The 16462-nt window shown below is 31.3% G+C and overlaps 3 protein-coding genes across 3 annotated transcripts; 2 read left to right on the top strand and 1 right to left on the bottom strand.

Moving 5' to 3' along the window:
• Nucleotides 1–214: 214 nt before the first annotated feature.
• Nucleotides 215–780, top strand: LOC114719768 (uncharacterized; the record flags this gene model as incomplete). Its single annotated transcript, XM_028905298.1, has 1 exon — nt 215–780. A coding segment is annotated over exon 1 (561 nt), but the record flags the coding sequence as incomplete, so codon positions are not given.
• A 15-nt stretch (nt 781–795) lies between these two features.
• On the top strand, nt 796–2028 carry LOC114719767 (uncharacterized). The gene is made up of 2 exons (XM_028905297.1): nt 796–1064; nt 1684–2028. Exons 1-2 carry the CDS (start codon nt 893–895, stop codon nt 1962–1964), a joined length of 453 nt encoding a protein of 150 aa, XP_028761130.1. The 5' UTR covers nt 796–892; the 3' UTR covers nt 1965–2028.
• A 6710-nt stretch (nt 2029–8738) lies between these two features.
• LOC114719770 (trihelix transcription factor GT-3b-like) lies at nt 8739–11361 on the bottom strand. The gene is made up of 2 exons (XM_028905299.1): nt 10887–11361; nt 8739–9426 (listed from the first exon to the last, which is right to left on the bottom strand). The coding sequence occupies exons 1-2, from the start codon at nt 11214–11216 to the stop codon at nt 8890–8892; spliced, it is 867 nt and encodes a 288-aa protein (XP_028761132.1). The 5' UTR covers nt 11217–11361; the 3' UTR covers nt 8739–8889.
• Nucleotides 11362–16462: the final 5101 nt, after the last annotated feature.

Here is a 16462-nt window from a genome sequence, read left to right as displayed (position 1 = left end):
ATCCAAACACCCGCTAATTTTCCATGATGGCCTAATTTTTGTTGAGAAAAGTGTCCTTAGATGTAATTTACACAGGAGGCGGAGGCAGAGATCCTTCTCTTAATAAGCAGTTAAGTTTCATTCTCAACTCATTTACTCCTCCGGGCTTCACCAAGTACCAGTTCCGTTCTTCTTGGTTCCTCCGGATTTACTCAAGGCTGCGTTTGGAAGATTGGAAATATGGCTGAACAAGAAGCAGCAGCAAAATCAGGATGCTTCTCTCGCTTCTTTCGCCTCCTTCTCTGTGCTCACTCCACCAATGCTCCTCCTATCCACCCCTCCGATCACCTCCCTCCTCCCCAAACACTGCCTTCCCTCCCAGACAAGTCTAGTCCCGTTCCTCCTACCCCTGGTCTAGTCGCCAGGCTCATGGGCTTAGACTCGCTCCCAAACAACCCCCGGGTCTCCATCCGGGTCGCGCCCGACTCGGTTCCCCGAAGCAAGTCCGTTAACTTCATCGATTACTTGCTCCGGTTTGATCCCGCCCACCAAGAGCAAGAAGGCAGCCATCGTCGCGTCAGAACGTCGTCGTTTCGTGAGGTTCCTGTGTTGTCGTCGTCTCCCGCGACGTCGCTGTCGTTGCAGCCGGAGAAGGACGACGACGTTGTCGTTTTCTTGTGGGACGATGTTGACATGGCTGCTCGCGAATCGAGGCCCGGTGAAGTTGTTCGGCACAGGTCGAAGAAACAGGAGGTGGGTTTGCAAGAATCGAAGAAACAGAGGAAGGAGAAGAATAATGGGGACGAAGAAGAAGAAGAAGAAGATTTCGAAGCTGAAGAATGAGCCTAGAAGAAAAGTCTCTGTTTCGACAAGTGCAAGCAGAGATTATGGGTCTGGTAGCTTGAGTCCAAGAATGAGGAAGGAGGAGTTTGTGGATGAACCCAGATTCAGAAAGAAGGTCAGAAGCAGGAAGTCGCCGAAGAAGATGCAGAATGAGAGTTGCTTTGAAGATCTCAGCCCTGTTTCAGTTTTAGACGTTGGCGACGACGAAGAATTTCCATTGCAGAGCAAAACCAACTTCACAGGTTTGATCTCTGAATTTCCAACAAGGGAAAAAAAATAGAGAATTGCGTAGAATAATTATTATTTATATAAATTAAAAGTTCATAATGTGGCCCTTGATAAGTAAAATCAGTTTCAGCCATCACTTTCCACGTTAATTATAAAAATGAGTTATGCCTAAGTTTAACAAAATTCGTTTTACAAAAAATATTTTGCATGTAATGAAGGAAAAGTTGTGTAATTAAATATCAAATAATGTAAGAAAAATTGCTGGAAAGTCCCTCGCTATTTTGGACTTTTTTTTTTTTGCTTAAAATGATTTGAATTGAGTGGGTGTAACTTATTTTACAGATATAATTTTTCTTCAACTATATGCAACATATTATGTGATGATTTGCACAGAATTAAAGATGCATTACATACAACTTATAAAAATGAATTTCACTAAAAATGGGTTACACTTAAGTCTTTCAACTAATTGAGTTCAAGTATCTTTTGACAGTGAAAACTTAAAGAGAAAATTTTTAGCAGTCTTTTCATAGTGTAATTTAATAGTAGAGTGAACTAGTTAAAACCAACAACATGACGTGAACCATGTGGTTTTATGGCTAATCTGGAGGGCTTATCTCAAACTTTTTGCAGATGAAACAAAGGGAATCGCCTCAAAGTCAAAGAGAGAATCTTCAGCTGAGAGATGTTTGTCTGGAGGCAAAAGCAACCATAAAAGTGAAACAGAGGAATGCTCAGAATTAATGGCCAAAATTCTCAAATTAACAGAAAACGATGTGCAAATGTTTGATTGTGTCGGGCGGAAGAAGGGCGTGTTTGGGAGTGATTGTTTTGAGGAAATCCCTTTGCTTCTTGAGCATAAAATCTTCGACCTCTTGCTGCGTGAGGTCGTCCATGAACTTTTAACACACTGATTACCACAATTTTTGTCTTCATGACCTTACGCATGTATATTATAACTAGGTAGTTTTACTATATTTCCCCTTCCATATGTACATGTTGTAGGCCAACCCATGAGATGTTTCTATATGGAAATTAATTAGGTCTAACAAACAACTGAGATTTGAATTCTTATTAGAAAAGGTGGTCGCATCTAATGTCAAATCGTGCCTTAAATAAAATGACCTTGGATAAAAGAAAGACTACAGATAAGGGGAAAAAGGTGGAAATGAGTTATGTATGCTGTTGACAACTGATTTATAAGCTCTCTTTCAAGATCCTTTCTAGCCTTAATGAGTCTTTGTCACTGAATTTATTAAAATTTCCTTACAAACAATGATAAATAAGGAGGAGGAGAAGTTACGGTAGTTTTGTTCAATTAAAAAAAAAAACAAACAGCTAAAACTCTTGAATGAATTTGATCGACAAACTTCAACTGTGTAGGTTTCACGTATATGGGGTCAAAGTTTAGCTTCGAGTTCCCACGTGGTTGTTTTTTTTTTTTTGGGCCAATTAAAATAGTAGCTCAAACTGTTGAATGATTTTGATAAACTAGTGCAATCAAGTTTGTGTTGGCTTCGTATAGGTAGGTATAGGGTCCAGGTTTCAGTTTCAAGTTCCAACATGATTTCTCAGCTCGCAGATCAAACGAGAAATACCAAGTTATGAGTTACTCCTCTTGCCCTATTTCTATTTATATAGCAGAAAGAAAGAAAAGGTGTTTTTTTGTGTTATTTATAGGGTACTAAAAGAAAGTTTTTGTATGGATGTACAATTTTACTTCTCATTTATTATTGTGTTAACTTTATTTATATGAGGTATAATGTATATTAAATAGGGATAAAGTTGGAAAGTCATTAAATCTTAAATGAGAGTTAATGAAGTTTAAAATTTTTCTTGATCTATGTGAAATATGCTGGAAGTGTCTTATAAATAGGACCACAAGAGTATAAATTAGAAAATCTCACAAATGTTGTGAGATTTATAAGTATAACGGGTTCTCCCTCCTAATATATTAGATTTTTCTTTTAGGCTTGTACTCATCATATTGGCATTTTTATTAAGAGGCCGATATTCATAGGGAGGGTTACCCACAGAGAACTTTGACTGGCAGGAGGCCGTTGTATGCTAATACGTACTAGAGGTTGTCAAAAACAGGAAATGAAAGCAGATAAATGATGAGAGGAAGCAAGTGGGAAAAGAATTCCCAGAAAAAGGCTTCATGAATTGAATCCGGAGGAGGAAGATGATGTTCACACTCTCAAAAAACACACCCTACTAGTTTCATTCAATGAATAGCCGGGGCCCTTCCTAGCATCACCAGGCACTCTGATCTTATAGCATTCCTGTATGGTTTTGTGGGTTGGCTTAAATGTGTTCACACTAATGTCACATTATAAACTCAAATACAATTATCCCTGTGTTGAATTCTATTATAGGCCAATCATATCAATAAAAATACATAAAATTTTGATTTTTAAAGATTCGAATATAATTATATATGAAATACTTCTCCGGTCCTTAGTATAAGATTCAATTATTGAGATAGTTTTGATCTTAAATATAAAACTCATTTTTTATATTTATTAATTTTTTTTTAAATTATCTCTATAGATACTCCTTCAATTATAATGAATAGAAGATGAAGATGAAGTATTTTAAGAATTATTTCATAATTTTAATAGACTTTTTGTGGGTGTATCAGATCCATCAAAACCCAAACATTTGCAGCTTTAGATTTGAAGGTTGATAGGGCAGGGCTATCCTATTCATAAGCTAGGCTTGGCCATTGGTGTTTTCGACTTGGTCAAAGATTAGAGGTCCAGTGCTTGATTAAGCCTAGGCGAAACAGCATTTTTAGGGTTACGTTTGGCCCAATTTTGACCCCAAAAAAAAATATGGCTTTAAAAAGTTGATCACTTTATTTTATTTTCACGAATTTATAATAATAAATAATTATTAATTAGCAGCAGGCAAATCCCACACAAAAATCAAATTATCAATTATTGCTATTATCAATCATCCACAGTGTTGCTTTGCCTGTTATCCTGTTCCGCTTCAACCTCTCTCCTGTTCCTTTCATTCTGTTCCCCAGGTCAAAGAGTATCGGGTCGGATCATGGTAGATGGGAAAACGGGTCTGTGAACTGTTTGAAGCTTTTTTTTTTAAAAAAAAAAACCAAAATACTATAAACAATGAACAAAATTACCAATTACTATAGTAGAAATTGTTCACCTGGCAAACGAGTTCAAATTTATAAGAAAGTCATTCAGTCTAAAAACAATTTCAGGTTATGAAACTTTTTTTTTAATGCAAAAAGTGAAATCATACAGAAGGAGAACAATTTCATTTTTCCTGCCCACCACCGTACCTATGACCATGCTTGACATATTTTTAATGGAAAAATGAAATCTTTCATAAAAGAATGATGAGTCAAGGTGTTTAAATACCTTGGAAATATTCACAAAAGAACATCTAGTATTTGAATTTTTTTTAAAAAACTTTTATACATCCTAAAAATTTGTTTTCGTAACAAATATATATTCTGATCATTATCCATCGTTGAGTTTTATTATTAAATTATATGGTTTGACCTGTATTTTTAACGGTCAAACTTGATAGTTAAGGACAGAAATGCTATAAGATAAAACTTTTTTGGTATATTAGAGCAAAAAAAACTTTCAAGTGTTGGGTGTTTCTTCGTAAATACTTTCAAAATATTTAAAGATCTTAACTCAATAATGATTTTATTGTTTTCTCTGATCTCTGTCTATATCACAACATCACCCTATTTGTATATTAAAGTAACTCAGTTTTTATCAACCAATTCCTAAGACACTTATCATTTGAGAAAAAATCACCACATAATAGTATCTCTAATTTTAAATATAATATCTACTTTTATAATACAAATTGCACTTCATGTACTATAAAATAAATCTTATATCTAGAACCATATATACTGTATTACAACAACGTGAGAAGACATAAAGCTCCTCTTAGGGGTATGATGTTGGTTTTGACTAAATAAATCAATCTTCATTGCCATGGTATCTAATCCAATAACATCACACTAGCTATATTAAAATTCTCACATATAGTTATTTAAATCCTTGAATATTATGGTTATAATTAATATTGTCGTGTCATTATTGTAATTTAATCAAAAAGTATAGTAAGAATTATGACAGTTGTAGGTCGTTGGATCAACTTTGTCCCTATCCCGTACTATACAAACCGTCCTTTTTAACTTAATTTCCTCTTTAATAAAAGGGAAACATAATGGTCCACATAATTGTCTTCATTCAACACTATTCTTTATTAACATCATTTTAGCCCAATCATGTATTCTTTTTATGAGACCAACAAAATTTTAAAAAAAATCATCAACTATTTTTTTTTATTTGAACTCATAATATCAAATCATATACTACCTCCGGTCCTAATTATAAGAGTTAGTTGACTAATTTGAGGAGATTAAGAAAATATGTTGAGTTAGTTATTTGCAATAAATAGGTATCGTTTTTCCTAAAATATCTTTGTTAATCAAGTGTATTGGCTAGAATTACTATTCTTAGAAGGACTACTTGTGAAAAAAATTTATAAATATGAGAGACAAAGTGAATTAAGATATTATATTTAGGACCAAAATAAAAGTCAAACAAAATCTTATATTAAGGATCGGAGGTAGTACTTGATAATACAATAAATCAATAATGATGGTCAATGATGCCTTCTCTCAACTTGCTCACTACTGGCCACTTTTTTTTTTGGAAAAAAAAATAAGTAAAGAAAAACGGAAAATAAACTTACTTGCCAGATATGTTTTGGACGATATATAGTCGCCCTATGTGATAATTAAATTAGTGTTCATATGCTCACCGACAAAGTATTTTGTCGTTTAAAGAAAAAATTATTACGGAATCATGCCAATAAATAATTTGTAGAATCTCAGTATCTTACTATTCTTGTTGACAATTTCAAGTCCTCAGTATTAAAAATATATAATTCACAGCCATAACTCATAAATTTAATATTATATTCCTAAAGGATGCTATATATGAATTTAGAGTTCATTGTGAACAGAAGTAATAAAAGAATGTTTTGCACTTGTTCATGAAATGACTCCTCATGTAGTGGATTCACATAACCAGACTTAGGTTTTCATTAATCCATGTCAGATCTGAATCCAAGCTTCAGATTATTTATCAATGACTGATTCTTCCTTAATTTACCCTTTTTTTTTAATTTATCAATGACAGATTCAAGTGAATGATTAATTTACTCTTCTTCTTTTTTGTGTATTGGAAAAAAACTGGTTATGTTTTTCGGCCAACTTTTCAATGTAATTTTTTCCTTCAAAATGTTCAAATAATTACAAGTTCATTAATTGAGTTTTTCTTTCCATAATGTATTTTTAAAGAAGCTAGATGACATGCGATATCTAATATTTTTGAATTAAAATAGGGTTTGATTTACTGATTTATCGGTCCCACTGGTGTGTTAATTCTTTCTTTTTAAGGTTGAATCCAATCTTTGAAACAGAGAAAAGAAATTTATATGTATATTTATTTGATTTTCTGTTGGTTGTGTAATAAAAATAAAAGTGGAAGTGGAAGCACTTTCGGTAAAGCGATGATTGAAGCAAATGGTCCATCAACCTCAAAACGTTGCTTCTGAATGGAATAGACATTATGATGATGATGAGCATTATCTTCTTAAGTGTTAGGTAATTAGTATTAATTAACTTAATTAATTCTGCTCTTTTCCATCATTTTCTCTGTGTGTGTATCTGCACCTACTACCAGAAGCAACTCTTTGTCCATACCATTCCCTCCATGATCAAATCAAAGAGTTGCATGATAAAATTCATAATTGTGATTTGATAGTGCCAGGTTATGAAATATTAATTAATAATGAGAAAAAAAAATTTCAAACTTCTGACTTTTCTCAAGAAATTGTCCAGGTGTGGGTAGAACCGTTTATATTTGTACTCCTCACATTGTAAATGCAAGAAATATTTTATAGTATAAATTATATTATAAAATGAGTCTTATGTTTAGGATCGAAAGAGTATTTTTCATCATATTTTATAAAAACTTAATATCTCCCCAAGAGAAAAAACTAAATGTGTCAATAACACCAATATTTTATTAATAAAAAAAATATTTCAACAATTGATTTATAATACAAGCATATATATATATATATGATTTGATATTCAGGTTAATTTATTATATATTTGTTACTTGATTACACTTTAATCTATTATATATTCAAAGGTTAAGAAGCAAATTTGTCCCGAAAGCTTTTACTCAATAGCATCAGGTATCTAGAAATCTTTTTGGGAGCATATTTGTTCTAAAGGCTTAAAATCGTAACAATATTATCCCGTATTATTAAAAATGTTAACAATCAATGTCACTAGTTTAACAATCAACGTAGCTTTTTTATGATACGAGACAATATTGTTATGATTTTAAACTTTTAGAGCAAATTTGTTTTCAAAAAAACTTTCAAATACACAGAGTTCTATGGTCAAAATTTTCAGGACCAATTTACACCTTAACCCTATATTAAATTAAATATACTACTACTTTTGATTCTTAATATAAAATTTAGTTTGTATCACATTTCATTAGTTACATTACATGAAAATGAATAATAATGTCATTTACTTATAGGATACACATTGGCCAAGAAATTAATTAAAATCATTTGGCATGAGGTATATTTTAAACACTTATTATATACTACCTTCAGTCCTTAATATAAAAACTTATTTAACTTTTATTTTGATCTTAAATATAAAACCTCTAATTTATTTTGTTTCTTATATTTATTCATTTTTCCCCCTAAGATAGTCCTTATAATGATAATAGTTCTAGCCAATACAATTAATTAGCAAGGATATTTGAGAAAAGACATCACCTATTTATTACAAATAATTAACTTAATTAGCTTCTTCAATCGACTTAAATTAGTCAACTAACTCTTATATTAAAAATATGAGGTAGTATTTTATTAATTCATTGAGAATATATTTCATATTCCGAATTTGGATTCTTGTGAGAAAAGATCACGGGAAAACTATCACGTGAAACATAAAAAAAAAGAAATATATAGTGTATATGAATGTGACCCACACACCTCATGTAGCGTGTGTATATTATCAGGTAGAAACACTTCATATAGTATTTACAATATAATCAAATATATATGTTTCACAACACAAACTACTATATTTATCTATTTTTATTTTCGCAAAAACGTAACCTTCCATGTGAAAGATCCCTTCAATAATGATGCAGGTCCGCTTATTTCATATTTCTTCCATATATATCTCATCTCTTTCAATCATTGATTCCGCCATAAAATTATAACCCCATGTGGTTCCATCCATACAAATCAAATTTAATTGAATAAAACTAAACCAAAGTGCATTAATTAATATGGGACAACGCATTTCTGCTATTATTTTAATATAAATGATACAAAAGAATGAGTTATTTAATGATAAATAAAATCAATGCTGCGTAACATTTTTTTTTTTAAATTGCTTCTGTCCTTCAAAGGAGGACTATCTAATTAATTACAATTATTAATAATAACTCCAAACAAAAAAAAGGGGGGATTAAAGCTTATCCCTGTTTTTATTTTTCTGCTGGAAAATTAAATTAAAGCTTATCCCTAAGTTTGCTTGTGCTAATAAAATTGCTGGATTGAGCAAGACAGCATAATAATGAAGGGACATCAAAGAAAAAATTGATTAGCTAATGAAGGAAGCTTAGATAGATATTTCAAGAATAAAGGAGGGTTCTAGAATATAATTAACTATATAATTAATCTATAACTACAACTAATTAATCCTGCAAAATATAAATATAATTAATTAACTAACTACATTTGTGGTCTTGTGAGCTTGTTAAGAAGAGCTGTGATTAAAGCGTCTCTTCTTTCAGCCCTAGCTTCTTCTCTAATCCTTCTCTCTTCTTCCTTCTCTCTCCATCTCTGCTCCATCACCATCCTCTCATTCTCCAGAGCTTCCATGGCCTGCCTCCATTCCATCTCCTTCATCTTCCTCTCTTTATCTCTCGCTTCAAAGGCTTCCATCCACTGTGACTCTATCTGTATCTGTTGTCTCATGAACTCTTCCAGAATCTCCTTCAGCTTGTTACTACTGCTGTAATTCTCGCTGTAACTTTTGCTCCTTTTCATCTTCTTCTTCCTCGAGCTTCTCTCTCCCAGCTGACCTGTGCTCATCTCTTCGTTCTCGTCCTCGTCTTCCGACGACGCGTTCGCCGTCTTCTTCTTCCCTCCTCCGCCTTCCGCCTCCACCAACAGCATTCTCTGCATCCTCGCCGTGAAAATCGCCTGAAGCTCGTTGTAAAATGGGAATTGCTGCCTCACAATTTCTGGCTCCGCTGTTTCACATCCCTTCCGTTTCATAAAAGCCAGTACAAAACGCATAAGAGAAAAGTAGCAAATCTGGCAACATTACTAACACTAAAACAAACCAGTTCTGGTAATAGTTTCCTTCCAAGTTTTAACCGTGATTTTCGAATATTTCAGTGAACTTTTATGTTATTAGTGGTTTGGATAGATATGGTTCTAACAAACTATAATGGGCTCATATAAAATATGTTATAAGTAATTTTTTAATCGTGATTATGGAATTCATAATAAGTATACAAGAAGAATTTATCTCGATTTACGTAAAATATGCTTATAAGAGCTTTTGAACTCTATCCCAACCCAAACTGGTCTAATTTATAGCTAATAATAACGTGAATCTGAAAGATCAAATCTAGCAACATCTATCTAGCTAATGATGTAGTTTTCTGTTATTATGAAATGTTTGTAAAATATGGAGAAAAATGTATTCTATATACACAATGTTTTTTTCACTCCGTACCATTAAACCATAAGACAACTTTTCAATGAAGGTTAAAGTTGTGACTAGATCAACTAAGATATACTCCTTTAGTCCTATTTATAAAGCACTTCCAATATGTTTTACACAGACAAAAAAAACTTAAATTTCATTAACTTTTATTTAAAATTTAATGACTTTGTAACTTTATCCCTATTTAATTAATATACATTATACCTTGTATAAATAAAGTCAACATAATAATAAATAAATGGTGAAATTGTACATCCATATAAAAAATTTCTCTTAGTACCCTATGAAATAGAACAAAAAATACATTTTCTCTGTGTGCCATAGACAGGACCAGAGAAGTATGTCTTAATGGCAGATATAGTGGGTCATGTCCTACTTGAGAATGATCAAAAGAATTATATGTGTGTGTGTGTGATTTTGATCTCAAGACATCAATGAATCCTTCATGGCAACTCGTTAATGCCATGGTTACTACATATAAAAATCACACACACAATGATTAGTTGCAAAACTTGAGATATTAGCCAGCTAGCATTAAGAATACGAATTATATGATCTAGGTTATAAACGATTACACTGCAATAATCTTGTAAGTAGGGACAATTAACTACGAAGTACATATGCAGAATTTAGTTGAAATTTAAAATGTTACATCGTATATAATTAGTATATATTATTCAATGTTACCGAAGCACCAAACAAGTTAGTTAGGAGAAAACCCATGAAAGGTAAAAGCTACATACGAGCTAGAACTTTTCACAAACACATATCCTTCAAGAACCAAGCATGTTTATATAAATACCGGACAACGTCATGCCGACATCACACAAACATATCGGACACAGTACGATCCTGTTTTGTAAAGCGCCATCATGTGAATCGCAGCTTTGTAAAAGAAAGAGAAAACAGAGATTTCATTGGGATTTGATTATTAGAGGGACAGATAGGGATCAAGTAGGGACAAGGACGAGGAGGAGGAGGTGGCTGGTACCTTGTACCTGGTGACGAGGTTTTTCCACTTGCACTTGCACTGTTCTGGGCTTCGAAGGTAACCCTTGTCGCTCATGGTGTTAGAGATGAGTTGCCATAGCTGCTTGTTCCTCTTGGTCTCCATGAAATTCTGATCCAGCTCTGCTCGAATCGCCAGAAACTCCTTCGTCTCTTGGACGCTCCACTGAGGCAACCTGTCGACGACGACGCCACTACCCACATCGACGTTCATGGTAATACCAAGAGGCTGAGGAGGAAGATGATGATGATGATGTTGCTGCTGCTGATGCTGGGGATGAAGATGATGATGATGAAGATGAATCTGATCCATTCAGTAATATTGATCGAATCGAGAAAAGTGTAGCGAGTGATTGTTGATTTGGGTATTACGAGAGGAGCAGGGAGAGAATGTTTGAATTTGTGAGGGTTTTTGTTTGTTCTGGGGAGGTTGGAGAAGAGAGAGAAAGAGAGGGAGAGATATATATGATGAGGAATAAGGAAGGGATTGATGAGAGAGAGAGAAGTGTGAACCGGCAGGTGTGGATCGTGTAAAGAAGAAAACAACAGGAGGATGACATAGTTCTTTTTTTTTTTTTTTGCTTAGGGGTCAAATTCAAGAGAGATTTCTCTATTACAATTATTATTATAATTCCATTTCATTCCACCTTATTTAATTTCAAAAAGGGGAAAAAATTCAACCTTTTTTCCTTTTTATGACCATTAATTTCAAAAGCCTTCACATCATTCAGTTTTGGTTCATTGTATTGTGAATTCTTAAAACAATTAACCTTCCTCATTCAGTTAGGTCAAAAAATATACTTATATAAATATATTTATATATAGTAATATAAAGATTCTCTGCTATCATACTATGACACTAAACATTTTTCTTGAGACCCTTTTAAGTGTGAAATTGTTAAGTGAATGTGTGAGTGATGATGACAGAAAAAAAATGCTATGAATATTATGACTTATTTTATTTCTCACGCTATATGCTTATAACAATGCATTGCACTGAAGTATGTTGCATAATTATATATGGGACCTATTAACAAAATAAAATACATTTACTAATAAAATAAAAATTTCAAGAAAATAGTAACAAGATATAATGATGACCCGTATCAATTTAAAATAAATGGCTAAAAGTTGAATTTAGAATTAGAATATTCACACTAGCTATAAATAAGTAAATTGAGGGCCATGTTTCACATAGAATTGAACGTGAATTTTAGAGTTCATGACATATTATAAACGCTGCAATTTTTTACATAAATGTTATATAATGACTATCTATATAAATTGGAGTTAATTTTAATCAATAAGTTTCATTTGTATAATATATATAAATATATAAGAGCTTGATAAATGATTTGTCGACATTAAAAAATTATTCAAATTTGTCATTTATAATAAATTGATATTATTTTTCTTAAAATATTCTTATTAATTATATTTATTGACACTGCCTATCAATAAAAACTCAATAGTCAAATTATTGGGAAAAAACACATAAATATCCAAAACAAAGTGAATTAATATTTGAAATGTATGATTAAATTAAATTTCTAATTATTTTTTATATTATGATCGGAAGTAATATAATGGATGAATTGTGAAGTAGAGAAAAGAAATAATAATAATAGTGATGGTGGTAGTAGCAGTAATAGTAATAATAATAATAATAATAATAGTGTGGGGGGAAATGTAGAGTGGAACGGCAATCCCATCCACCTGTCTACGCGGAAACTTTATTGGGGGGGACGGGGGGGTGTGGCTCTCTGCTTTTTCGGAGGCATTCCCATTGCGTCTACGTGTCGTCACGCTGATGACAACATATTTTTGGATCATTCATAATCTCATTGCTATATTTATACTCCTTTTCCCTAAACATATCATTATTAATTCTTTTATTTAGTAAAATATTTTGTGATTATTTTAATAGGGGAATTTGAATGACGCGGCAGCAACATATCTAATAATTTCCCCCCTCCTTTTGCTATGGTCTTCACACCCTATTAATCTCTGGCCCCACTCTACATATTGCTTCCCCTCCAAGCTCTTCTTCCTCAATTTTATCTTCAATCTCGTTTCATCATAATTTATGGGATCTGCATATATTATCGCACGCCCTTAATTTAAGATTTTATTTAATTTTTATTTTAATTCTAAATATAATATCTCAATTCACATTATCTTTTATATTTATTTATTTATTTATTTTAAATATAGTCATTCTAATGGTGATAATTCAAGCCAATAAACTTAATCAGCAGGGATATTTTAAAAAAATACTAATTTATTACAAATAATTAACTTAACTTATTTTCTGAATCTACTCAGATTAGTTAATTAAGCTTTATATTTAGGATTGGAGGTAGTATATATATTGTTTATAATAATACATAAATAAGATTTTGTTAAAAAAATTACAAAAAATTATAAATAATACATGTTATTCATTTTTTTTACTATGCATGAAGTACAGTAGTGGTAAGAAAAAAAATGCACGAGTTTATTTATGATTAATGAATAATAATGAAGTAATTATAGTTTTTTTTTAACATATATTGGTGATGATAATAAAAGGGATCAAAATTAGTTTATTTAGGACGAATTTCGAAATGATTTTATTATAAATTATACCTCAAAGCGGCTAGACAAGAATGAAAGTTTTGAAATAATTATTACAACGTTTTTAGTGAAAATAATTGATTATAATTAATATAAGAAGTAAGAACATGAATCAATTATTGTTTTTATGGACATAGTCAATGATTATATTTGAAATTTTGAAATTGACATGTTTTTATGAAAATGGGGGAACATGGCGGTTTTCGATCAAAATCAAATACCGTGAAAGTACGTAGCTTTACCTTAAAAACCATAAAAATCTATTTTTGTAATGCTAATAATGTCAGATGTTCTTGAATCCTAAACCAAGGGGATTCACTGGTCAAATTCTATAATATTTTTTTAAAAAAATTAAATCTTAAATCACCGTCACTCCTTTTGAACTTGAGCATATCTGAATTGTCTGTCACAACTCACAAAGAGAAACTTCTCAACAACTTTTTTATGAGAAAAGCAGGAAAAGGAACGCTAGAAAATATGAATTTTTTTTTGGATTTTCTCTTTAATTTACTTCTTTTTTTAGACCTTATTAGTTTCTTATGATCTATTATACTCTCGTCCCATAGATTACCGCAACTTTTATTTTGTAACTTTTTTTTTATGCTGTCAATATATATTGGTTTTTCTTTTTATAAAAAATGTGGAAGCTCACATTTTGTTATCCAAGATATATGATTTCATTATTTTGGGCACGCAAAGACAATCTAATTAAAAATAAAAAATAATACTACATCCAATTTTAATTATAAAACCATGTGAGGTAGTATTGTTTTCCTTCCAGAAACACAGATTTTGCCGCGTGAGGTGACAGAGAAATGGTACGTAAATGGAGGCTGGAACCCAATACTTATTAGCTGCCAAACTTTTGTTTGTATTTGAAATATTCGAAATTTAAATATAATAAAACAATTGAAATAATTCAGAACATCTGAATATTTGTCATTTGATATATTCCTATATTTTTAATTTTTATTTTAATTCTAAATATAAGATCTCAATTCATATCATCTCTGATATTTATTTATTTTTTTAAAGATAGTCATTGTAATGATGATAGTTCGAATCAATAAACTTAATTAGCGGAGATATTTTAAAAAAATACTAATTTATTACAAATAATTAATTTAACTTATTTTTTTAATCTACTCAAATTAGTTAATTAGGTATTATATATATTTAGGATTGGAGGTAGTATATATATTGTTTATGATAATACATAAATAAGATTTTTGTTAAAAAAATTACAAAACATTATAAATAATACATGTTATTTATTTTTTTTATTATGCATGAAGTACAGTAGTGGTAAGGAAAAAAAATGCACGAGTTTATTTATGATTAATGAATAATAATGCAGTAATTATAGTTTTTTTTAAATATATATTGGTGATGATAATAAAAGGGATCAAAATTAGTTTATTTAGGACGAATTTCGAAATGATTTTATTATAAATCATACCTCAAAGCGGCTAGACAACAATGAAAGTTTTGAAATAATTATTACAACGTTTTTAGTGAAAATAATTGATTATAATTAATATAAGAAGTAAGAACATGAATCAATTATTGTTTTTATGGACATATTCAATGATTATATTTGAAATTTTGAAATTGACCTGTTTTTATGAATATGGGGAACATGGCGGTTTTCTATCAAAATCAAATACCGTGAAGGTACGTAGCTTTACCTTAAAAACCATAAAAATCTATTTTTGTAATGCTAATAATGTCAGATGTTCTTGAAACCTCAACCAAGGGGATTCACTGGTCAAATTCTATAATATTTATTTAAAAAAATTAAATCTTAAATCACCGTCACCCCTTTTGAATTTGAGCATATCTGAATTGTTTGTCACAACTCACAAAGAGAAACTTCTCAACGCATTTTTTACGAGAAAAGCAGGAAAAGGAACGCTCGAATATGAATTTTTTTTTTTTCGATTTTCTCTTTAATTTACTTCTTTTTTTAGACCTTATTAGTTTCTTATGATCTATTATGGGGTGTTTGGATAGAAACCAAACCATGGTTTCAAAAGTACTTTTACGGGTTACAAAGTAAATATGTGGAGAAAGTTATCTCGTTTTGCGGAAAAATGCTTCTGAAACCGCGGTTTTGAGAATGTCAAACACCCTCTGTACTCTCTTACGGATTACCGCAACTTTTATTTTGTAACTTTTTTTTATACTGTCAATATATATTTGTTTTTCTTTTATAAAAAATGTGGAAGCTCACATTTTGTTATCCAAGATATATGATTTTATTATTTTGGGCACGCAAAGACAATGTAATTAAAAATAAAAAATAATACTACGTTCAATTCTAATTATAAAACCATGTGAGGTAGTATTGTTTTCCTTCCAGAAACACAGATTTTGCCGCGTGAGGCGACAGAGAAATGGTACGTAAATGGAGGCTGGAACCCAATACTTATTAGCTGCCAAACTTTTGTTAGTATTTGAAATATTTGAAATTTAAATATAATAAAACAATTGAAATAATTCAGAACATCTGAATATTTGTCATTTGATATATTCCTATATTTTTATTTATAATACCAAAATAAAATTAAGAAAATTTTAAATTTTATTAATTCTGTTTTAAAATTTAATAATTTTTTAGCTTTATTCCGTATACCATTCAATAAAATAAAATTCTAATAGTAAAGTTAAAAATTTATTAGGATAGCATATGAATACTAGATTACATAAAATCTTCTCAAGCGATCTTATAAACAGAATCCAGTGACCGGTGAGTACTAATTATTTTGGGATATTAGCAGGCGTGGGCCCACAGACGCGGTACTCTGCCATATCCTGTCCTATGTGTGGTGGAAACCAACCATATCCCTCCACGTGGCGACAGCGGGTCTACAAGAATGAGGCGCAGCCCCAGTGTCGGCGGTGGCGCTTTGAGCCAAGGAATCAACGGAGGGGTTGGGAAAA

Source organism: Neltuma alba, unplaced genomic scaffold (genome assembly GCF_004799145.2).
Source record: "Neltuma alba isolate B1F8T4 unplaced genomic scaffold, ASM479914v2 tig00011945_pilon, whole genome shotgun sequence".
Taxonomy (NCBI): domain Eukaryota; kingdom Viridiplantae; phylum Streptophyta; class Magnoliopsida; order Fabales; family Fabaceae; genus Neltuma; species Neltuma alba.
This window is presented reverse-complemented; position numbering and strand designations above follow the sequence as displayed.